Below are 25485 nucleotides of genomic sequence, written 5' to 3'. Positions count from 1 at the left end.
AGCAAGCTCCAGTGCTGGACACCCCATGCCAAACAACTAGCAAGACTGGAACACAACCCCACCCATTAGCAGACAGGCTGCCTAAAATCATAATAAGTTCACAGACACCCCAAAACACAACACCAGACGTGGACCTGCCCACCAGAAAGACAAGATCCAGCCTCATTCACCAGAACACAGGCACCACTCCCCTCTATCAGGAAGCCTACACAACCCTCTGAGCCAACCTTACCCACTGGGGGCAGACACCAAAAACAACGGGAACTACGAACCTGCAGCCTGCAAAAAGGAGACCACAAAAACAGTAAGTTCAGCAAAATGAGAAGACAGAGAAATACACAGCAAATGAAGGAGCAAAGTAAAAACACACCAGACCAAATAAATGAAGAGGAACTAGGCAGTCTACCTGAAAAAGAATTCAGAGTAATGATGGTAAAGATGATCCAAAATCTTGGAAATGGAATGGAGAAAGTACAAGAAATGTTTAACAAGGACCTAGAAGAACTAGAGCAAACAAATAATGATGAACAACAAAATAAATGAAATTTAAAATTCTCTAAAGGGGATCAATAGCAGAATAACTGAGGCAGAAGAACAGATAAGTGACCTGGAAGATAAAACAGTGGAAATAATTACCACAGATCACAATAAAGAAAAAAGAATGAAAAGAATTGAGGACAGTCTCAGAGACCTCTGGAACAATATTAAATGCACCACCATTCGAAATATAGGGGTCCCAGAAGAAGAAGAGAAAAAGAAAGGGACTGAGAAAATATCTGAAGAGATTATAGTTGAAAAGTTCCCTAATATGGGAAAGGATAGGGCAATCAATTCCAGGAAGCACAGAGAGTCCCATACAGGATAAAACCAAGGAAAAACACGCCAAGACACATATTAATCAAACTATCAAAAATTAAATACTAAGAAAAAATATTAAAAGCAGCAAGGGAAAAGCAACCAATAACATACAGGGGAATCCCCATAAGGTTAACAGCTAATCTAGCAGCAGAAACCCTGCAAGCCAGAGGGACTGGCAGGACATGTTTAAAGTGATGAAAGGGAAAAACCTACAACGAAGATTACTCTACCCAGCAAGGATTTTATTCAGATTTGACAGAGAAATTAAAACCTTTACAGATAACCAAAAGCTAAGAGAATTCAGCACCACAAATTTACAACAAATGCTAAAGGAACTTCTCTAGGCAGGAAACACAAGAGAAGGAAAAGACCTACAATAACAAATCCAAAACAATTTTTAAAATGGTAATAGGAACATACATATCGATAATTACCTTAAATGTAAGTGTATTAAGTGCTCCAACCAAAAGACATAGACTGGTTGAATGGATAAAATAACAAAACCTATACATATGCTGTCTACAAGAGACCCACTTCAGACCTAGGAACACATACAGACTGAAAGTGAGGAGATGGAAAAAGATATTCCATGCAAATGGAAATCAAAAGAAAGCTAGAATAGCAATTCTTGTATCAGAAAAAATATATTTTAAAATAAAGGCTTACAAGAGACAAAGAAGGACACTACATAATCATAAAGGCATCAATCCAAGAAGAAGATATAACAATTGTAAATATTTATGCACCCAATATAGGAGCACCTCAATACATAAGGCAAATGCTAACAGCCATAAAAGGGGAAATTGACAGTAACACAATCATAGTAGGGGACTTTAAGACTCCACTTTCACCAATGGACAGATCATCCAAAATGAAAATAAATAAGGAAATACAAGCTTTAAATGACACATTAAACAAGATGGACTCAATTGATATTTATAGTACATTCCATCCAAAAACTACAGAATACACTTTCTTCTTAAGAGCTCAAGGAACATTCTCCAGGATAGACGATATTGTGGGTCACAAATCAAGCCTTGGTAAATTTAAGAAAATTGAAATCGTATCAAGTATCTTTTCTAACCACAACACTATGAGACTAGATATTAATTACAGGAAAAATACTGTAAAAAATACAAACACATGGAGGCTAAACAATACACTACTAAATAACCAAGAGATCAATGAATAAATCAAAGAGGATATCAAAAAATACCTAGAAAGAAATGACAATGAAAACACGACAACCCAAAACCTATGGGATGCAGCGAAAGTAGTTCTAAGAGGGAAGTTTATAGCAATACATCCTATTTCAAGAAACAAGAACAATCTCAAATAAACAACCTAACCTTACACCTAAAGCAATTAGAAAAAGAACAACAAAAAAACCCCCACAAAGTTAGCAGAAGGAAAGAAATCATAAAGATCAGATCAGAAATAAATGAAAAAGAAATGAAGGTAACGATGGTAAAGAACAATAAAACTAAAATCTGGTTCTTTGAGAAGATAAACAAAATTAATAAACCATTAGCCAGCCTCATCAAGATAAAAAGGGAGAAGACTAAACTCAGCAGAATTAGAAATGAAAAAGGAGAAGTAACACCGGACACTGCAGAAATACAAAGGGATCATGAGAGATTACTACAAGCAACTATATGCCAATCAAATGGACAACCTGGAAGAAATGGACAAATTCGTAGAAGAGCATAACCTTCCCAACACTGAACAAGGAAGAAACAGAAAATATGAAACAACCAATCACAAGCACTGAAATTGAAAGTGTGATTAAAAATCTTCCAAGAAACAAAAGCCCAGGTCCAGATGGCTTCACAGGTCAATTGTATCAAACATTTAGAGAAGAGCTAATGCCTATCCTTCTCAAACTCTTCCAAAATAAAGCAGAGGGAGGAACACGCCCAAACTCATTCTATGAGGCCACCATCACCCTGGTACCAAAACCAGACAAAGATGTCACAAAGAAAGAAAACTACAGGCCAATATCACTGATGAACATAGATGCAAAAATCCTCAACAAAATACCTGCAAACAGAATCCAACAGCACATTAAAAGGATCATACACCATGATCAAGTGGGGTTTATCCCAGGAATGCAAGGATTCTTCAATATATGCAAATCAATCAATGTGATAAACCATATTAACAAACTGAAGGAGAAAAATCATATGATAACCTCAATAGATGCAGAAAAGGCTTTTGACAATATTCAACACCCATTTAAGATAAAAACCTTCCAGAAAGTAAGCATAGAGGGAACTTACCTCAACATAATAAAGGCCATATATGACAAACCCACAGACAACATTGTTCTCAGTGGTGAAAAACTGAAACCATTTCCACTAACATCAGGAAAAAGACAGGGCTGCCCGGTCTCACTGCTATTATTCAACAAAGTTTTGGAAGTTTTAGCTGCAGCAATCAGAGAAGAAAAAGAAATAAAAGGAATCCAAATCGGAGAAGAAGTAAAATGGTCAGTTTGCATATGACATGATACTATACATGGAGAACCCTAAAGATGCTACCAGGAAACTACTACAGCTAATGAATTAATTTGGGAAAGTGGCAGGATACAAAATTAATGCACAGAAATCTCTTGCATTCCTGTACACTAATGATGAAAACTGAAAGAGAAATTAAGGAAACACTCCCATTTACCATTGCAACAAAAAGAATAAAATACCTAGGAATAAACCTACCTAAGGAGACAAAAGACCTGTATGCAGAAAACTATAAGACACTGATGGGAGAAATTAAAGATGATACAAACAGATGGAGAGATATACCATGTTCTTAGATTGGAGGAATCATCATTGTGAAAATGACCATACTACCCAAAGCAATCTAAAGATTCATTGCAATCCCTATACCAATGGCATTTTTCACAGAATTAGAAAAAAACATTTCACAATTTGTATGGAAACACAAAGGACCCCAAATAGCCAAAGCAATCTTGAGAAAGAAAAATGGAGCTGGATGAATCAGGCTCCTAGACTTCAGACTATACTACAAAGCTACAGAAATCAATACAGTAAGGTACTGGCACAAAAACAGAAACATAGACAAATGGAACAGGATAGAAAGCCTAGAGATAAACCCACGCACATACGGTCACCTTATCTTTGATAAAGGAGATCAGAATATACAATGGAGAAAAGACAGTCTCTTCAATAAGTGGTGCTGGGAAAACTGGACAGCTACATGTAAAAGAATGAAATTAGAACAGTCCCTAAAACCATACACAAAAATAAACTCCAAATGGATTAAAGACCTAAATGTAAGGCCAGACACTATAAAACTCCTAGAGGAAAACATAGGCAGAACACTCTATGACATAAATCACAGCAAGATCCTTTTTGACCCTCCTCCTAGAGAAATGGAAATATAAACAAATGGGACCTAATGAGACACAAAAGTTTTGCAAAGCAAAAGAAACCATAAACAAGATGAAAAGACAACCCTCAAAATGGGAGAAAATATTTGCAAAAAATGTAACTGACAAAGGATTAATCTCCAAAATATTAAAGCAGCTCATGAGCTCAATATAAAAATAACAAACAATCTAATCCAAAAATGGGCAGGAGACCTAAATAGTCATTTCTCCAATGAAGATATACAGATTGCCAACAAACACATGAACGGATGCTCAAAATCACTAATCATTACAGGAATGCAAATAAAAATTACAATTAGGTATTACCTGACACCAGTCAGAATGGCCATCATCAAAAATTCTACAAACAATAAATGCGGGAGAGGGTGTGGAGAAAAGAGAACCCTCTTGCACTGTTGGTGGGAATGTAAATTGATACAGCCACAATGGAGAACAGTATGGAGGTTCCTTTAAAAACTAAAAATAGAACTACCATATGACCCAGCAATCCTACTAGTGGGCATATACCCTGAGAAAACCATAATTCATAAGGAGTAATGGAGCACAATGTTCATTGCAGCTCTATTTACAATAGCCAGGACATGGAAGCAACCTAAGTGTGCATCGACAGATGAATGGATAAAGATGATGTGGTCCATATATACAATGGAATATTACTCAGCCATAAAACAAAACGAAATTGAGTTATTTGTAGTGAGGTGGATGGACCTAGTGTCTGTCATACAGAGTGAAATAAGTCAGAAAAAGAAAAACAAATACCATATGGTAACATATATATATATGGAATGTAAAAAAAAAAAAGGTTCTGAAGAACCTAGGGGCAAGACAGGAATAAAGATGCAAATGTAGAGAATGGACTTGAGGACACATGGAGGGGGAAGGGTAAGCTGGGACAAAGTTAGAGAGTGGCATTGACATATATACACTACCAAATGTAAAACAGATAGGTAGTGGGAAGCAGACGCATAGCACAGGGAGATCAGCTTCGTTGTTTGTGACCACCTAGAGGGGTGGGATAGGGAGGGTGGGAGAGAGATGCAAGAGGGAGGGGATATGGGGATATATGTATGCATATAGTTGATTCACTTTGTTATACAGCAGAAACTAACACAACATTGTTAAGCAACTACACTACAATAAAGATGTTAAAAAAAGAAATACTGCAGTGGTATGCAAATCAACTGATGCTATCTCTATGCATGATAAGTCCATAAATATTCCTTGGTTCTAGTCAAACCTACTATTTTGTAATGACCTATAAATAAATAGTTGGACCAAAACATGTATAGGTAACATTTCCCTTGAATGTTACCGTGAATTTCCTTTCTATGCTTTAGGCTATTTTTATAGCATAGTTTTAAAAGCTTACAGATATTTAGTTTCCCTTTCCATATGAGTATACAAGCTTTTTTTTTTTTTTAATCTTAGTAATGTTTAAGCATGTAGCTCAGAATCATGTTTCCAATTCCTTTCTAATCTCAGAAATTTGATAGAACTATTTATGAATGCTGGTGTTTTTTGCCAAAACCACTGGAGATATTCAAATTATTTCCAGTAGACAGAATACAGCTAATACTTATGAAACATTTTCCTCATTATGACACTGTGAATGAGCTTTTGTTTGAAATAGTTGTGGCTTTATGAGATAACTTTTTCAAACACTTAAAAATGATTAAGAGCACTTTTGGGGCTAAATCACTCCTTTCATGTAACTCCTCTTCAAAAAGTTATATACACTTTAATTTTCTCCTTCATTAGAAGTCCACCTATCTTCACTCCAAAAGAATGCCTTAAGACATAAGCCAATTATTTCAGGAAAATTATTTACTTTTGTTTTATTTTTGACTGTCACAGCCAATATTATCATTACTCATAGTGTCTGCTAACCATGATTACATAGCTAAAAGGGCCCACCATTCATATTTAAAACGTATGTAAGCAGAGAAATAACAATGTGATGTTATATTAAGTTTTAAAATAAACTGGCAGTCACATTTTTTTGCAAAATATGTCTTATTATACAATAGGCTATTCTGTTGTCACATTTTAAGTAATAATTTTTTTTCTCAATTGCCTTGGTACACTTTACTACAAAGCTTCTTATAGTGATCTAATCCAATTAATTATAATTGTCATTAAAGTATTGCTAATTGCTCAATGAAAAAAAACTGTGCTATAAATAAAAATTTTATGCTCTGATAAGGGATTTTTTTCCCAAGAGTGTGGCCTGAGAGAGAAAGCATATGCAGGCTTTAGCTTAGCATGATCTTTAAAACACAAGTGTGTTTAATAATGCTATCTCGGAGTTAGAAGGAGAAAATGATTAAATAAGTTCCTTTGAATTCATCTGGATTCGTGTTAATTTGTATTTTTCGTTTGCGGTTCTCAGTTAACTAGTTGGAAACATAAGGCGCATTCCAATCTTTATCCTCAGCCTCCTCCACTGAATTCTGATGCCTCTAGGACTTATAAACTGCTTCATTATCTGTGTTGTGAGATGAATGTCTTCAGGGAGCCTATGAATCTTAAAAGATCAGTAAATTAGAATATTTGTTAAATATGACTCGGTGGTAATTAAGAGTCATGGCCAACATAGAAAAGAGCAGAAATAGACCTCAGAAGGATTTTTAGAAGATTAAACATACAAGCATAAAGATAAAATGGCATTAATTAACACATGGAGAAAACTACAATGAGATGGGGTTGGTGTAAAGTACGAAGTACCAATGACAGAATGAAATAATAACCGACAAGGTTTGTTCTGTTCCTTTTCTGATGTACCAAAGAGACTAAGAAAGCAAGGAATAAATGCTGAAAAAAAAAAAAAGATAATTAGTGACCAATAGAAGACCTCATTAACCTGTGTAAGGGGATGATCAGTGTGGAACAGTCACATAACCAGATATTCACGTACTACGTGGTTATTCTTAACTTAAATACTTGACCACTAAAGGTCTATAACCCCCATCAAAAATGTTACTTTATAATAAAGGAAACAAATACAAAAATTCATTTAATTTTGCTCTCCAAACTAGTTTTACTGAAATTAATTCGCATTGACTTTAATCAGCCAACCATTAGCTGTCATAATTACTGATTCCTGCTTTCTACCTCCTGTCCTATCTCATATGGAGGCTTCTTTCCCATTGATTTCAGCATCTCTCGATGATTCCTTAGCCTCTTCTCTAGTATCCCCGAGGACCAACCAGTTAAGAAATAATAGATACTGCTCTATGCTGTTTGTTAAACTTTTTCAGGAAGGTAAGCATTACCTACCCCAAGGAAATCAATATTCTAAGAAAGTGAGCAATATGGCTTACATTGCCTTGGCATTCCACAAGTACTATAAATCATTGCATTCAGAGTATCTGCTCTTCTAATATCTGTGAATTAACTGATTCATTTAAAAATAGAAATGCCATTATTAGTTAGTTAATAACCTAATTGCTAAAGTACCTCAGCTGGTTGGTTTAATTTAGTCTAACAAATATATACATATATAATCACTGCATGATTTCAACAACCACTTTTCTCTTAAAAAGTAAAAACACTAACAACAGAAGTTTTCACTTCATCTCTTCCACCTGGCCACCCTATTACAAACATGAAGTCCAAATGTTTATTCCAGATGTACAAGTAGCAATAAGTACGAAAAGTGTCTGATGGTTTGCTTCTTCCTTTAATTTGTATAGGAGGTCTTCTGAGGCCTTAGTTCATGTGTTATAACATAGGAACTCATCTAATAGGCAATACATTGAACCTTTGATTGTATAAAACAATGAGCAAATAACTTTAAACTATTTTTCAGTGGTGTTTGATCCTAGATTTTGAACATTTGAAACAGTTGATTCATTGTCACTTACTCAATAGGTAATCATAGCTAAATTTAACCTTAAGAGGACTGAATTTACCCCAAAGTTCATATACATTTATGAGAGCAAAATAAATACATTCAGTTATTTGGATCATTGTTAGGCCAAACAATGATTCTGGAGAAGAGAAATGATACTGATAGAATGCTTAATTATAAAAGTAAAGCATATCAACTCCAACTAAAGGCCAGTTTTAGAAAGCCTGCCTTCTACTTGATTTCGAAAACCACAATTAGAAACAAGTCAGGAAGAATGAAAAGTAAAGGCAGAGAAAAAGTTATGACTTGGGTTATATTAACCTTTTTTTTTTTAATTTTGGCATTTGTATGGCTAAACTTACATAGAAAATATTGGAATAAACATTCATTCTAAAAAAATATTATTCTTAGAAACACTTATTCATTTACTAAAAAGGATAATTGGGGAGAAAACAGAGCAGATGGTCACATGGGAATTTTCTATGAATAGATCTACTGATTCTAATAATATCCCAGCCTTAACTTTTCACTTGAAAAGCTTTGCAAGTGCTGAAGCTGAAAAAAACGACCATTATGTATACCAAGAGAACATTCTAAACAATACTGAAATGATTAAAGTAATTAATTATTCATTACTTACAAAAGTTGTGTTTTCCAATAATAATGTGGTAGTATTTGTTTCTATATTCAGTTTAATGACATGTCCATTCTCGCTTTTATACACCACATCTGTATCTGCAACAAAAAGATATTAACAATTGACAAACACATTGACTAGGTTAATATGAGTGTAGAAGAGATAATGTGCATAATAAACAGACACATTAGAACAATCACTGTTAGCCTTTAATAACCTGAGCAGATTTCTGTACTTAGCTCTCATTAATCCTCTTCAGGAAGCCCACCCAGCACATGGTCTACTGTGCAATGAAAACAGTGTTAGTGACAGGGTCACTCAGATTCTTGGTTGAACAAATGAAAAGTAATTAAAACATGGGCAACTGATGCCCATTCTAAGATGAGAAAGAAGGGACAGAGAAATGCCTCCCATTTCCGAAGCTGTTACTGATTAGTGATCTAGGTAAACTTTCAACGAGACTGCCAGTTAAACATAACTGGACACAATTCTGAGACTATCATATGAAGCACGTTCATGCAGACTTTTTCACAAACCCAGTCCTACCACCGCTCAATTGCCACTCAACCTCTTTCTCCCTTGGGTTTGGAACTGTGCCTCTGGTATTTTGTCTGGATTGTGTGACCACTGGTCAAAATCTCTGAGACTGTATGTGTCCATTGTATCCACTTTTTCAACTTTAAAGAGAATGATGTTTTCAGTGTAAATAATTGCATTTCGTCTGGACAGCTGTTGATTTTAAATATGTTTGAGTTAAATTCAGCCACATTTACCAGGAAATTAACTCATATTAAGAATACCATAGACTGCAAATACCAACCTGAGACAAGCTGCCAGAAAGGATATTCAGGAGTTAAGAAAAGAAAGATATCTGTATCTACATAAAAGCTATATAAATAATAGATATATTATACATACATTTATGTGATTAGATAAAAGGGAAGATACCCAAATAAAAGCAGTCTTGAGTGTTCTTTCTTTCTTTTTTTTTTTTTTTTTTTTATAATGTCCTTTTCAGTTTTACCCAATTCTAAACTTCTCCATGGTATTGCACCCCCCTACCCGCCTGCCCATTCTTGGAAGAAATATTGAGAGGGGTTGGACCTACTATTCACAGTAAATGAAGTTATATAATTTACAATTCTCAGAACCTGGCTTCATCTGCATAATGGTGGTAAACAAATACTGCATGGTGGGCTGTGAAAACTATGTGGAAATGTCTGACAGTTTTGGCAGAGCAAGGTTTTCTGACTCGTTCTCTAGTTATTTCAATATTATAAATAGTGACACCCAGAAGTTATGATGAGAAGCAATCAATACTAGCAAAAATGAAGTTTGTCTTTCTTCTGTGTTCCATTCAGAAGACTGAGAGTCCAATATGACTCTCCTACTAGAGTCAGGGATGGCACAGAAGGCCAATGGCTCTTCTTGACCTTAGTCACATGGGGAGAGTGACATGTTGGAAAGACATGGGCCACAAGGAAAGACAAATAGTGTTTTAAGAAAGGAGAAAAAGAGACAAAGATTTCAAGTTACTATCTGAGTTGTATTTAAGTGTACTGAAAGATGGTCCTATGTGAACTTAAAAATAAGGCCTTGGGGGCTTCCCTGGTGGCACAATGGTTGAGAGTCCGCCTGCCGATGCAGGGGACGCGGGTTCGTGCCCCGGTCTGGGAAAATCCCACATGCCGCGGAGCGGCTGGGCCCGTGAGCCATGGCCGCTGAGCCTGCGCGTCCGGAGCCTGTGCTCCGCAACGGGAGAGGCCACAACAGTGAGAGGCCCGCGTACCGCAAAAAAAAAAAAAAAAAAAAAAAAATAAGGCCTTGTATCACCTACTGAATTTCTTTCATCACCTATAGATAAATTGGGTTCTTTTTATCATTAACTTTACCTGCTGACCTTTCTAGTGATGTAAGACAAGTAACAGGGTTACACACATAATAAATATTTATTTTGCTTTCTATTCTTTACCTCTCTTCCCTTTCCTTTCTATCCCAAATATATGATCACAGGCTCAAGAGCAATACTGGTCACCTGTGTTACTCAATTAAGCCTTGCCAGCTGACTCTGGTCTCCTGTCTTCCCGCTCAAAATCAACGCTTGCTTTAATCTATAGTCCAACCTCAACTGACGCCTCTGTTATGTTCCATCATTTTCTCAGTTCTGGACCACCTCTTGGTATGGATAGACACTGCCATCACAGATTAGCATAAATAACGTGTCTTAACAAACATCCTTAAAATATTTTTACAATAAATTAAGAGAAAGAGGGTTTTTCCCCTTCTACTGTACCATGGTAATAAATAGAGCAAAAAGCCAATCAGTGACTGGTTCTTTTCCCAGGGGACCAGCACACTGCAGAATTCTAAATAGGGATGAGAATCTAAGGGCTTAGGGAGAAACAGGAGCCCAGAGAGCATGAATAGTGATTCTTCTTCAACAGAAGAGATAAAGTAACATATGGCCTTACTGTCTCTCATAGTAAGGAAACCCGCAGCTGATGATGGATTATATTGGGATAGATGAAGGAAAATTAATTTTTATTTCCCTTAGAATCAAAATAGAAGGAAGTGGAGTTTGTTTGAGAAGATAAAGACTACATTTAATTTTTTTAACATCTTTATTGGAGTATAATTGCTTTACAATTGTGTTAGTTTCTGCTTTATAGCAACGTGAATCAGTTATACATATGTCCCCATATCTCCTCCCTCTTGCGTCTCCTTCCCCCCCTCCCTATCCCACCCCTCTAGGTGGTCACAAAAAATCAAACTGATCTCCCTGTGTTATGCAGCTGCTTCCCACTAGCTATCTATTTTACATTTGGTAGTGTATATATGTCCATGCCACTCTCTCACTTCATCCCAGCTTACCCTTCCCCCTCCCTGTGTCCTCGTCTGGACCTTTATTCCTGTCCTGCCCCTAGGTTCTTCAGAATCTTTTTTCTTTTTTTTAGATTCCATATATATGTGTTAGCATACAGTATTTGTTTTTCTCTTTCTGACTTACTTCACTCTGTATGACAGACTCTAGGTCCATCTATCTCAATACAAAAAATGCAATTTCACTGCTTTTTATGGCTGAGTACTATTCCATTGTATATGTGTGCCACATCATTTTTTTTTATGATGCACTTTTTTAATGTTTTTTTAAAATTGAGGTATAGATAGTTTACAATATTATATAAGCTTCAGGTATACAACATAGTGATCACAATTTTAAAGGTTATATTCCCTTCATAATTACTATAAAATATTGGCTATATTCCCTGTACTGTACAATATATTCTTGTAGCTTATTTTATAGATAGTAGTTTGCACCTCTTAATCCCCTACCCTTATCTTGCCCCTCCTTCCTTCCTTCTCCTCACTGGTAACCCCTGGTTTGTACTCTATATTTGTGAGTCTGTTTCTTTTTTGTTGTATTCACCAGTTTGTTGTATTTTTTAGATTCCACATATAAGTGGTATCATACAGTATTTTTCTTTCTCTGTCTGACTTATTTCACTTAGCATAATGCTCTCCATGTCCATCCACGTTGCTGCAAATGGCAAAATTTCATTCTTTTTTCATGGCTAAGTAGTATTCCTTTGTATATCCACATACTGTATATCCATGTATATACCACATCTTCTTTATTGCTTCATCTGTTGATGGACACTTAGGTTGCTTCCATATCTTGACAATTGTAAATAATGTTCCTATGAACATTGGGGTACATGTATCTTTTCAAATTGTTTTTGGTTTATTCAGGTATATACTGAGGAGTGGAATTGCTGAATCATATGGCAACTTTATTTTCAGTTTTTTTGAGAAACTTCCATACTGTTTTCCACAGTGGCTGCACCAATTTACATTCCCACTAAGAGTGGACAAGTGTTCCCTTTTCTCCACATCCTCTCCAGCATTTGTTATTTGTTGACTTTTTGATGATAGCCATTCTCACAGGTGTGAGGTGATATATCACTTTGGTTTTAATTTGCATTTCTCTGATGATTAATGATGTTGAGCATCTTTTCATGTGCCCGTTGGCCATCTGTATGTCTTCTTTGGAAAAATGTCTATTCAGGTCTTCTGCCTATTTTTTAATTGGGTTGATTGCTTTTTTAATATTGAGTTGTATGAGTTCTTTAACCCCTTATCAGTCATATCATTCACAAAAGTTTTCTCCCATTCAGTAGGTTCGCATTTTGTTTTGTCGATGATTTCCTATGCTGTGCTAAAGCTTCTAGGTTTAATTAGCTCCCATTTGTTTATTTTTGCTTTTGTTTTCTTTGCTTTAGGAGACAGATCCAAAAAATATTGCTGTGATTTATGTCAAAGAGTGTTCTGCCTATGTACTTTCCTAGGAGTTTTGTGGTGTCATGTTTTATGTTTAGGTCTTTAATCCACTTTGAGTTTATATTTGTATATAATTTTGTATATAGTGTGGGAAAATGTTCTAAATTCACTATTTTACATATAGCTGGCCGGTTTTCCCAGCACCACTTACTGAAGACATTGTCTTTTCTCCATTGTATATTCTTGCCTCCTTTGTCATAGATTAATTGACCATAAATATGTGGATTTATTTCTGGGCTCTCTATTCTGTTCCACTGATGTCTGCTTTTTGATGATGCACTTCTTTTTAAATTTAATAATCTTAAATAATGTTTCATGTCAGTACACATGTGTCTACCTCATTCTTTTAACAGTTGCACAGTGTTCTATTCATGAATATGACATCATTCCTTTATCACTCACCTGTTGTTGAATATTTTTCAACATAGAAAATAGTTCCAGTAAAATACTTCTTTTTTTTTTAACATCTTTACTGGAGTATAATTGCTTTACAATGGTGTGTTAGTTTCTACTTTATAACAAAGTGAATCAGCAATACATATACATATATCCCCATATCTCTTCCTCTTGTGTCTCCCTCCCTCCCACCCTCCCTATCCCACCTCTCTAGGCGGTCACAAAGCACCAAGCTGATCTCCCTGTGCTATGCAGCTGCTTCCCACTAGCTACCGGTTTTACATTTGATAGTGTATATATGTACATGTCACTGTCTCACTTTGTCCCAACTTACCCATCCCCCTCCCCGTGTCCTCAAGTTCATTCTCTAGTAGGTCAGCATCTTTATTCCCGTCCTGGCCCTAGGTTCTTCATGAACATTTTTTTTTATTCCATATATATGTGTTAGCATATGGTATTTGTTTTTCTCTTTCTGACTTACTTCACTCTGTATGACAGACTCTAGGTCCATCCACCTCACTGCAAATAACTCAGTTTCGTTTCTTTTTATGGCTGAGCAATATTCCATTGTATATATGTACCACATCTTCTTTATCCATTCATCTGTCGATGGACACTTAGGTTGCTTCCACGGCCTGGCTATTGTAAATAGAGCTGCAATGAACATTGTGGTACATGACTCTTTTTGAATTATGGTTTTCTCAGGGTATATGCCCAGTAGTGGGATTGCTGGGTCATATGGTAGTTCTATTTTTAGTTTTTTAAGGAATCTCCATATTGTTCTCCATAGTGGCTGTATCAGTTTACATTCCCACCAACAGTGCAAGAGGGTTCCCTTTTCTCCACACCCTCTCCAGCATTTATTGTTTGTAGATTTTTTTTGATGATGGCCATTCTGACTGGTGTGAGGGGATACCTCATTGCAGCTTTAAGTTGCATTTCTCTAACGATTAGTGATGTTGAGCATCCTACCATGGGTTTGTTGGCAATCTGTATATCTTCTTTGGAGAAATGTCTATTTAGGCCTCCTGTCCATTTTTGGATGGGGTTGTTTGTTTTTTTTTATATTGAGCTGCATGGGCTGCTTGTAAATTTTGGAGATTAATCCATTGTCAGTTGCTTCATTTGCAAATATTTTTTCCCATGTTGAGGGTTGTCTTTTGCTCTTGTTTATGGTTTCCTTTGCTGTGCAAAAGGTTTTCTATTTCATTAGGTCCCATTTATTTATTTTTGTTTTTATTTCCATTTCTCTAGGATCTCGGACAAAAAGGATCTTGCTGTGATATTTGTTACAGAGTGTTCTGCCTATGTTTTCCTCTAAGAGTTTGACAGTGTCTGGACTTACATTTAGGTCTTTAATCCATTTTGAGTTTATTTTTGTGTATGGTTTTAGGGAGTGTTCTAATTTCATTCTTTTATAGGTAGCTGTCCAGTTTTCCCAGCACTACTTATTGAAGAGGTTGTCCTTTCTCCATTGTATATTCTTGCCTCCTTTATCAAAAATAAGGTGACCATATGTGTGTGGGTTTATCTCTGGGCTTTCTATCCTGTTCCATTGAGCTATGTTTCTGTTTTTGTGCCAGTACCATACTCTCTTGATTACTGTTGCCTTGTAGTATAGTCTGAAGTCTGGGAGCCTGGTACCTCCAGCTCCATTTTTCTTTCCCAAGATTGCTTTGGTGCTTCAGGGTCTTTTGTGTTTCCATACAATTGTGAATTTTTTTGTTCTAGTTCTGTGAAAAATGCCAGTTGTATTTTGATAGGGATTGTACTGAATCTGTAGATTGCTTTGGGTAGTATAGTCATTTTCACAATGTTGATTCTTCCAATCCAAGAACATGGTATATCTCTCCATCTCTTTGTATCATCTTTAATTTCTTTCATCAGTGTCTTATAATTTTCTGTATACAGGTCTTTTGTCTCCTTAGGTAGGTTTATTCCTAGGTATTTTATTCTTTTTGTTGCAATGGTAAATGGGAGTGTTTCCTTAATTTCTCTTTCAGTTTTCATCATTAGTGTACAGGAATGCAAGAGATTTCTGTGCATTAATTTTGTATTGTTACTTTCCCAAATTCATTCATTAGCTCTAGCAGTATTCTGGTAGCATCTTTAGGATTCTCTATGTATGGTATCATGTCATCTGCAAATAATGCCAGTTTTATTTCTTCTTCTCCAATTTGGATTCCTTTTATTTCTTTTTCTTCTGTGATTGCTGTAGCTAAAACTTCCAAAACTATGTTGAATAATAGTGGTGAGAGTGGACAACCTTGTCTTTTTCCTGATCTTAAAGGAAATGGTTTCAGTTTTTCACCATTGAGAACAATGTTGGCTGTGGGTTTGTCATATATGGCCTTTATCATGTTAAGTTCCCTCTGTGCCTACTTTCTGGAGGGTTTTTATTATAAATGGATGTTGAATTTTGTCAAAAGCTTTTTCTGCATCTATTGAGATGATCATATGATTTTTCTCCTTCAGTTTGTTAATATGGTGTATCACATTGATTTATTTGCGTATATTGAAGAATCCTTGCATTCCTGGGATAAACCCCACTTGATCGTGGTGCATGATACTATTAATGAGCTGCTGGATTCTGTTTGCATATATTTTGTTGAGTTTTTTTGCATCTATGTTCATCAGTGATATTGGTCTGTAGTTTTCTTTCTTTGTGACATCTTTGTCTGTTTTGGTATCAGGGTGATGGTGGCCTCGTAGAATGAGTTTGGGAGTGTTCCTCCCTTGCTATATTTTGGAAGAGTTTGAGAAGGACAGGTGTTAGCTCTTCTCTAAATGTTTGACAGAATTCGCCTGTGAAGCCATCTGGTCCTGGGCTTTTGTTTGTTGGAAGAGTTTTAATCACAGTTGCAATTTCAGTGCTTGTGATTGGTTGGTTCATATTTTCTATTTCTTCCTGGTTCAGTGTTGGTAGGTTGTGCTCTTCTAAGAAGTTGTCCATGTCTTCCAGGTTGTCCATTTGATTGGCACAGAGTTGTTTGTAGTAATCTCTCATAATCCCTTGTAGTTGTTACTTCTCCTTTTTCATTTCTAAATCTGTTGATTTGAGTCTTCTCACTGTTTTTCTTGATGAGTCTGTCTAATGGTTCATCAATTTTGTTTACCTTCTCAAAGAACCAGCTTTTCATTTTATTGATCTTTGCTATTGTTTCCTTCATTTCTTTTTCATTTATTTCTCATCTGATCTTTATGATTTGTTTCCTTCTGCTAACTTTGGGGTTCTTTTGTTCTTCTTTCTTTAATTGCTTTAGGTGTAAGGTTAGGTTGTTTGAGATTTTTTTTTCTTGAGGAAGGATTGTATTGCTATAAACTGCCCTCTTAGAACTGCTTTTGCTGCATCCCATAGGTTTTGGGTCATCATGTTTTCATTGTCATTTCTTTCTAGGTATTTTTTGATTTCCTCTTTGATTTCTTCAGTGATCTCTTGGTTATTTAGTAGCGTATTGTTTACCCTTCATGTGTTTGTAATTTTTACAAATTTTTGCTGTAATTGATATCTAGTCTCATAGTGTTGTAGTTTGAAAAGATACTTGAAACAATTTCAATTTTCTTAAATTTACCAAGTCTTGATTTGTGACCCAAGATATGATCTATCCTGGAGAATGTTCCATGAGCACTTGAGAAGAAAGTGTAATCTGTTGTTTTTGGATGGGATGTCCTATAAATATCAATTCAGTCCACCTTGTTTAATGTATCATTTAAAGCTTGTGTTTCCTTATTTATTTTCATGTTGGATGATCTGTCCATTGGTGAAAGTGGGGTCTTAAAGTCCTCTACAATGATTGTGCTACTGTCAATTTCTCCTTTTATGGCTGTTAGCATTTGTCTTATGTATTGATGTGCTCCTATTTTGGGTACATAAATATATACAATTGTTATATCTTCTTTTTGGATTGATTCCTTGATCATTTTGTAGTGTCCTTCTTTGTCTCTTATAATAGTCTTTATTTTAGAGTCTATTTTGTCTGATATGAGAATTGCTCCTCCAGTTTTCTTTTGATTTCCATTTGCATGGAATATCCTTTTCCACCCCTTCACTTTGAGTCTGTATGTGTTCCTAGGTCTGAAGTGGGTCTGTTGTCCACAGCATATATATGGGTCTTGTTTTTGTGTCCATTCAGCCAGTCTATGTCCTTTGGTTGGAGCATTTAATCCATTTACATTTAAGGTAATTATCGATATGTATGTTCCTATTACCATTTTCTTAATTGTTTTGGGTTTGTTATTGTAGGTCTTTTCCTTCTCTTGTGTTTCCTGCCTAGAGAATTTCTTTTAGCATTTGTTGTAAATCTGGTTTGCTGGTGCTGAATTCTCTTAGCTTTTGGTTGTCTGTAAAGGTTTTAATTTTTCTGTCAAATCTGAATAAGATCCTTGCTCAGTAGAGTAATCTTGGTTGTAGGTTTTTCCCCTTCATCTCTTTACATTTAATTGTCTTAAAGTAAATTTCATTGGATAATTACTTAGACTTGAAAAACATCTATAGAGAGTTGAGATTTATAAATCCCTTTGGATCTGTACTCCTGCAAATTTTACTATTAGACTTTCAATGTTGCATTAGTGGGAGAAAACTTTTTTTGTTTTAATTCAGCTGTAACTCTCCAGGTTAATATTTAATACAGATTTCTGCATGAATTATTTTAAAAGCATCTAATATCTGCCTTTATTAATTCTCTTTAATTTTTTCTGGTCTTTAAAATCTGGTCTTCTGTGTGTCATATTTATCCTACTTTACTGTTTGATTTATAATCGCTAGTGGAATCTCCCAGTTTTGAAACTCCTAATATTGTATTAATAAATTACTTTCTGGAAATATATTTCAAAACTGTCACCTCATATTTTGTTTAATATTAGGTATTGAAATATGAGTGAATAAGATCAATGAGTAAAGTGCATTAACACGAGAAGATTAAGGTAGGTGTACTTGAAACATTCTTAAAACACTGTATTATGCATGTCTATACAGTACTTTGATTAAATAATCTTTCTTCCTTTTCAGCTCATTGAACATTAAGAGTCAATTATCCTAAACACATATTCAGTAAGGTTTTTTTTTTTAAAAAAAATGAAAAGATGTGACAAGATAGAATCACCCTCATGCCCCTCCATCCTGAGCTATAAGAATGTAATGATACTTTTAGTGTCTACCGCCCACCATCCAAACTCCTGACATTTCTTTCTAATTCCTTTTTCCCTAATTTGTCTAGCAAAAGGAAAACCGGTACCATATCCTAGTTTAAGTTCTTTCCAGTAAAGGCAACGTTTTATTTTATACCTAGTCCACTCAAAGCAGGTAGTAATGGACTTCACATTCCAGTTTGCTGTTGAAATTGAGAACTGAAGCCTCTGCATCCACCCCAACTGTCAGGACCTATATCCTTAAGATTTTACTTTTACTTCTTGCCCATGAAGACAAGACTGTAAATCAGTACAAAACTTAATTTTTTTTTCATAAACTTGCTGAAAAGTAATTTATCTGAACCATAAGCTCCTAAAACTGAGCAGATTTCTAAATTATCAAACAACTGTTAACTTAAGGGTCACCTCAAGTTGCTTGCCTCTCTGTGTGCACCCCTCCTAGTCCATTACATCATGAAATGCACCCATCTTCGATCATACCCTCACACTGAAATACCTGTCTTAACAATTCACATCTAGATTTCCAGTCCTATACACAACCCCCAACCCACCCCACCAATCTCTCCTTCTGGACCTACAAAGAGTATCAAAATGTTGTTCTCCCTGACTGCAATAGGTAATAAACTCAGCTTTGCATAACAGGTTATTCTGGGTGTTGACAGCTGACAAAATTCACCTCCCATGAATATCAATATAAAGTCACCTTATTTTTTAATGTTATTATTGGTAATGTAATGATGCATTAATTTAGACATTTGCTTTTAATGTTTCAAAATTAAATCTATCCCTCTATCATCTATCTGTGGAGAGAATTTTCAAAAAGTGGAAAAAATCTTGGCAAATTGGTTGTTTGAAACATTTTAATACAAATATGATTTTTGTCTGAAAAACTTATTTTTAACATATCTAAAATAAAAATTCTATAGCATCCATTTTTTTAAATTCACACTCAAACTGAAAATATTAGAAAAAACAGTAAAACGAAATAATGAAATGATAATCACTGAAAATGTTCAAATAAATTTAGGAAGAATTTGTTAAATATCAAGTTAAGATTTAATCATTATTTAAAGATAACAGTGGTAAATCTAGACTATGAGCTAATCATAGTTGAAACACAGCAGGCCTTTACCCATCTCTCCTAAAACACTGCTCACAACTATATAGAAATTTTTCTCACTTTTTAAGGAACCCCAGGCTCCATATATTTACCTGAGAAAATTGAGGCCATCTGAAATGGCTTAGTTGTCCTTTTTGTCTACCTCAAAATCTCATTCCATGTACACTCTTCCATTCCCCCAGACTTCTGGAAAGAGGTGATCTTTTTCTTTTGAAAGCCAAAAAAGCTGTTTTGTAGCCAAATCAGTATGCTCCGTGCTTTTAAATATCTTTGATTTCTGATATTTCTTAAATATCTACCTCTTGCCATTTACTTGTACTTTTCATGTTGTATATTTCTTCTCTATATTAAAAAATAATAATAATAATCACCCTCATTCAGTTCTTTTGCTCTCTCCCAGGCTTTTGTCCATTCACAATAAGCCTCAGTAAACCTTTTGTACAAGGGGTTTCAGCCTTATGCTGTGTGTCCACCATACATGCAATTCTCCATATCTCCCTGAAGTACAGATGCAGTCTTCACTCTCCTGAAATAGCAAACTGCCAACATCAACACTGACCTGTGATAACCAAATCTAATGTGCTCTTTCTGCACGCTTAGTCCCCACCGCACTCAACTTTGCAGTCTGTGACAATTACAATGAACAGAGGATTTTGAAATCTTTTCTTGCCTTTGAAGCATTACCTTGTCCTGGAATCCTTTCTTCAAAAATTTCTATACATTCTACTCATCCAATTGCTATCTAAACAAAGACATACTCCAAAGCTCAATTCTGAGCTTTTTTTTTCCAGCTGCTATTCTCTAACTGGTCATTTCTACTCAGACCTACCTATATTGATTCTTTTTTTTCTCTTTACTTTTTAAAAATTTATTTATTTTTACAGTAGGTCATTGTTGGTTATCTATTTTAAATATAGCAGTGTGTACATGTCAATCCTAAACTCCCTATCTTTCCCTCCCCTACCCTCCCCCTGCCCTGGTAACCAGGTTCATTCTCTAAATGTCCACGGACAGATGAATGGATAAAGAAGATGTGGTACATATATACAATGGAATATTACTCAGCCATTAAACAGAATGAAATAATGCCATTTGCAGCTATATGGATGGACCCGGAGATGATCATACCAAGTGAAGTAAGTCAGACAAAGACAAATATCCTGTGATAATCACTTATATGCAGAATCTTAAAAAAAATGATACAAATGAACTTATTTGCAAAACAGAACAAACTCACAGCCTTAGAGAATGAACCTATATTGATTCTTAAATTTTTGAACCCTGACCTCTCCTGTATGCTGGTTTCATATTTCCAGTTCTATACTAGATGACATAAATGACTTGCAGATACATAAAACTCAGTAGACTAAAATTAAACTCATCATATTTTTGGCTACACCCTCCCTCAAAGTTCTCTATATATATGCTTAAGTTCATTACATCTTCCTATCTCATTTCCTATATAGATGGAAATATATACATATATATATATACACACATATATATAGATCTCCTATGTAGAGGCTATAAAGCCTCTCACTTGGAAGATTGTTTTAGTTTTTTCAGTGTTCTCTATGCCTCTAGTTTATTCCCATCACATAGTCTAACACATCCTAAACAACACTTTGAATGCTCTCATTTGCTCTGAAAACAATCATAACACTCAGGTTACTCACTCCATGACTTCAACATGTATTTCCCTACTTATTATCTCCTGACACCCTATAAGAAGTTCTGATCATCTGTTGTTTACAGTTGTCCACACAACTCATACTTCACTCCCACTCTATTTTCCTTATGATGCCCAGTAACCAATGGCCAGGTCCTGTCCAGAATTTCCACATTTCCCAAAGCATGGTTAGATTCCCGACACTTCGAAAGTCCTCACTCAGTATCTCTCTTTTCTGAGCTCTTAAACCAGTCATTTAATATTTAATCATATAATTTCTTCAAATAATTTTACTGTCTATTTTTATTTAGTTTTCATGTGTTTGTTTTGGGTTTTCAATTACTTTAGAAATTCTAGAAGGCCCTATTTCTTGTTTCTTTCAGAACTGAAACAATCCACACCCACACATCCCACAATCTACATTAACATGAATTTACTATTCAAGTGTCTGTATTAATACGGCTTTAATATTTCAGAAAATTCTTGCTGGTAAGATGAGGTTGCAAATAACTTCATCCCTTTTTTTTTTTTCAGTAACTTTCTGAAAACCCATTTATTTGAAAAATAGACTACTCAACTAATGCTCACTGAAGTAAACATCTCTTTCTCAGAACAATACATAACTCAACCAAATGACTGTTTAATATTCAAGAGTCTCTCCCAAACCCTCCCCTCCCTAAATTCACCAATCCTCAACTTTTACAACTCAAATTTCAACCAATCCTAATCAATACTACTTCTTGAAAGACCTGTCAAACCAGATCCCCCCAAACCTCATAAACATCTTTCTTTCACCATTCCCTTTGGGTAATATGCTGCTTACTCTTGGTGAAGAAACTGATCTTCTTTATGAAGGTAAGCAACAAATTCAGCTGTGCTTCATCATGTTTAACAGGTTATCTTGGTGATAATTTGGGGGAACTAGTATTCAGTTTATAACTTCTATAGTACACAATATGGCACCTATCCCATTGAAAGACCTCAACAAATATTTTTCTCTGGTACAAGATTAAGTCTTTTCACTACATTTATCAATTATATTTTATTTTTCCACGTATAACTTTATTTAGAAATGCATTTAGCACTATTGACAAAGACTCCCTTCTTGACCAAAATTTAGGTGGGCACCTCTGACCCCTCTTCTTCACTAGACCTTGACTGTTCATTGCTAGCAAGAATCCTGCTAAGTCAGCTTAGTGACTACCCTTGATATGTCCTCTTAGAAATTTTCCATGTACTCTGCCTCACACTTTGCTTCTTGGCTATAAATCCCTAGGTATCTTTGCTGTATTTAGAGTTCAGTTTAGTTGTCTTCCCTCTATTGCAATAGTCTACCCTCTATTGTAATAGTCTTGAATGAGGTCTTCCTTACTATTTTAACATGTGGCAAAATAATTTTTCTTTAACCCAACCTTACAAACCTAAGTTTAGGTGCACCAAATTTGGCCCACAGTCATGTTTATTCATTTATTCATTTACATATTGTAGCTGCTTTTGCACTACAATGGCAGATTTTAGTAGCTGCAGCACAGAGTATATAGCTCATAAAACGTAAAACGTTTACTCTCTGATCCTTTAAAGAAAAATCTGCTGACTTCTGTGTTGGTTGTTTGCTTCATTCAAAGATCATATTTTTTACTTACCATATTTAGAAATGTTAGTTTAGTCACCAATCACTGCAATGTCACCAGAAGAATTACTTTTGGATCCCCAAAATATCTATTTACTTGAAAGAATTTTTGCTTTCCAATCTGGCATGAGAGATATATTTACCTTAAAATGATTTTCATTCCTGGTAAATATTTAGGATAAAGATAAATGTACAAAATAAATGCATTTTTCTAAAAAATAACCAGAATAAAGGCCATCTTCATTTAAAAGTTGTCATAATTCTAAGTAATGATCATTAATTCATATGGAAATGTCAATCCTATGAATGGAACTTCCAGTGGTAAACAGCCCTTTCCACTTGATGGTCACTCAACTAAATGATGTTTTTTTGATCTGTAGCTAAAATGTGAATAGAAGCAGTTTTCATAGGATCATTTCATTCTTTAGATTATTTGCAAAAAATCACATAAGAGAAAAATTAAACACCACTCTCTAGAATTTCAAATACCTCTACCACCAGAAGATTTGTTTGCACAGCAATAAGATAAATACCACTTGTAACTGGTTCTTAACTTTCTTCAGTTAAAACCATCAGAAATCACTAGGGCTTTACCAAAGCTTTCTTAACTCCAGACTCATATACTCAACTATCTCTGCTTGAGTGGTCCAGTCTACTGTAGTCAGCAGGCAAAAAGAAGACAAACAGATTCATGCCTTCTCTTCACTGAGCAGCTCATGTGAAATGAACATAAATGTTGGTTGTGTTTCTATGATCTTAAAAGTCTAGAAGTCTACACGGCAGTGACACATACAAAGAACAGATCTTATTTTAAGGTAACATGTAAACTGCAAAATATAAGGAAAAAATAAGAGTCTAGGAAAATATCTAAATCACTCCTCTCTTGTCTAATTTTGTTTTTGTTTTAGCCACTAACTTGTCTCCATGTTTCCTTATTCTGGAAAGATTAATCTGGGCTGATCTCAGCTTCCAAATGAAGATTTGGAGGATGGGCAGGTCACCAGCAATCCTATGCAAGGTAAGTGTTTTCTTATTATGCAGTTCCATTCCTGTAAGGCACCTCACTATATGAGAAGGTACCATCTGGCCCTCACCACAAACTCTCCTTGCCTCTGATCCAAAGGCTTCATGTTTATATATATATACACAAGGAGAGTAAAATCCTAGATCATTCACAGTTACTCATTTACAAGTTATCCTTCCTCAATTCTAAACACCTCCCCTTTTTCTCTCAAGGTTTTAATTTCAGAATTAATTTCTATATCATTAATAACACGGTCTCAAATTGCATAGTGACATTTCATTAACTTAATCATAAATCAAATAATCTTGCACCAAACTTGTAAATTAGAGACTCAAAATTAACATTAACTCTACACATCCAATTTGTGCTTTAATCTTGCAACACTGACTGCCATTTAAAGTTCTGAAATCCACTATTTAGCTATCTATCTGTTATCTATCTATAATATATAAATAGTATTTTATATATATATATATATATATATATATATAATATAATTAACTATCTATAATACTTATATCTGTGCAGATTTAGCTACTTGGATCCTTTCTGGCCAGTCCATACACTTTAGTCAATTTCCATTAACAATTGACATTGTTCCACTGACAAACATGTTTACTCTCCAATATATTTGATAAGGCTATTCCTTCTTATCAAGACGCAATGTCTTGAAATTGGTCTTCCAGTTGAATGGAGAGATGAATCTGTTACCTTTCCCTATCTAGTGCCAGTTTATCTTAGGCAGATTCTCATCCTATGAAAATGTTTTTCTCGTCATGTTTAATATTAGAACATTCAAAATAACAAAAGAAAAAGACGTATATTATCAAAGGCAGTAACTTTTGTTTCTTTTCTGATTTTAAAGTAATATATGTGCAACACAGAAAATTTGTATAATGCCAACATACCAAGGAAAAATAACTATGAAAATTTTAATGTGTTTCCTTACAAACATGCAGTTGAGATCTCAAAGTACATCATGTTTTGTATCCCTTTTGCTTCTCTTAAAATTATAAATTAGTGGGCTTCCCTGGTGGCGCAGCAGTTGAGAGTCCGTCTGCCGATGCAGGGGACACGGGTTCGTGCCCCAGTCCAGGAGGATCCCATGTGCCGCAGAGCGGCTGGGCCCATGAGCCATGGCCGCTGAGCCTGCACGTCCGGAACCTGTGCTCCGCAACGGGAGAGGCCACAGCAGTGAGAGGCCCGTGTACCGCAAAAAAAAAAATAGAATAAAGTAAATGTAGATATTTTAGTCCTGAACATAGTTTTACAAAGTAGCACTGAAGAATTTTTTTGTTGTACAACTAATTCATACATCTAAACAACAGATGCTGTGACTTTTCAAGTGCATAATGGCATACCTTTATCAATTTCTTCATTTTCAATTAAATCTCTAGAGATTAAAA

The 25485-nt window shown here is 35.2% G+C and overlaps 1 protein-coding gene across 1 annotated transcript in view; it reads right to left on the bottom strand.

The window, feature by feature from the left end:
- DPP10 (dipeptidyl peptidase like 10) overlaps nt 1-25485 on the bottom strand; it is a 648823-nt gene that overhangs the window by 327654 nt on the left and 295684 nt on the right. The window contains exon 4 of the mRNA XM_033860253.2: nt 8758-8852. Coding sequence (XP_033716144.1) covers nt 8758-8852 — 95 coding nt within the window. The remainder of the gene's footprint in view (nt 1-8757; nt 8853-25485) is intronic.

This window comes from Tursiops truncatus, chromosome 7 (genome assembly GCF_011762595.2).
Source record: "Tursiops truncatus isolate mTurTru1 chromosome 7, mTurTru1.mat.Y, whole genome shotgun sequence".
Classification (NCBI taxonomy): Eukaryota; Metazoa; Chordata; class Mammalia; order Artiodactyla; family Delphinidae; genus Tursiops; species Tursiops truncatus.
Note: the sequence above shows the minus strand (reverse complement) of the source record. Positions and strands in the feature narration are given on the sequence as shown.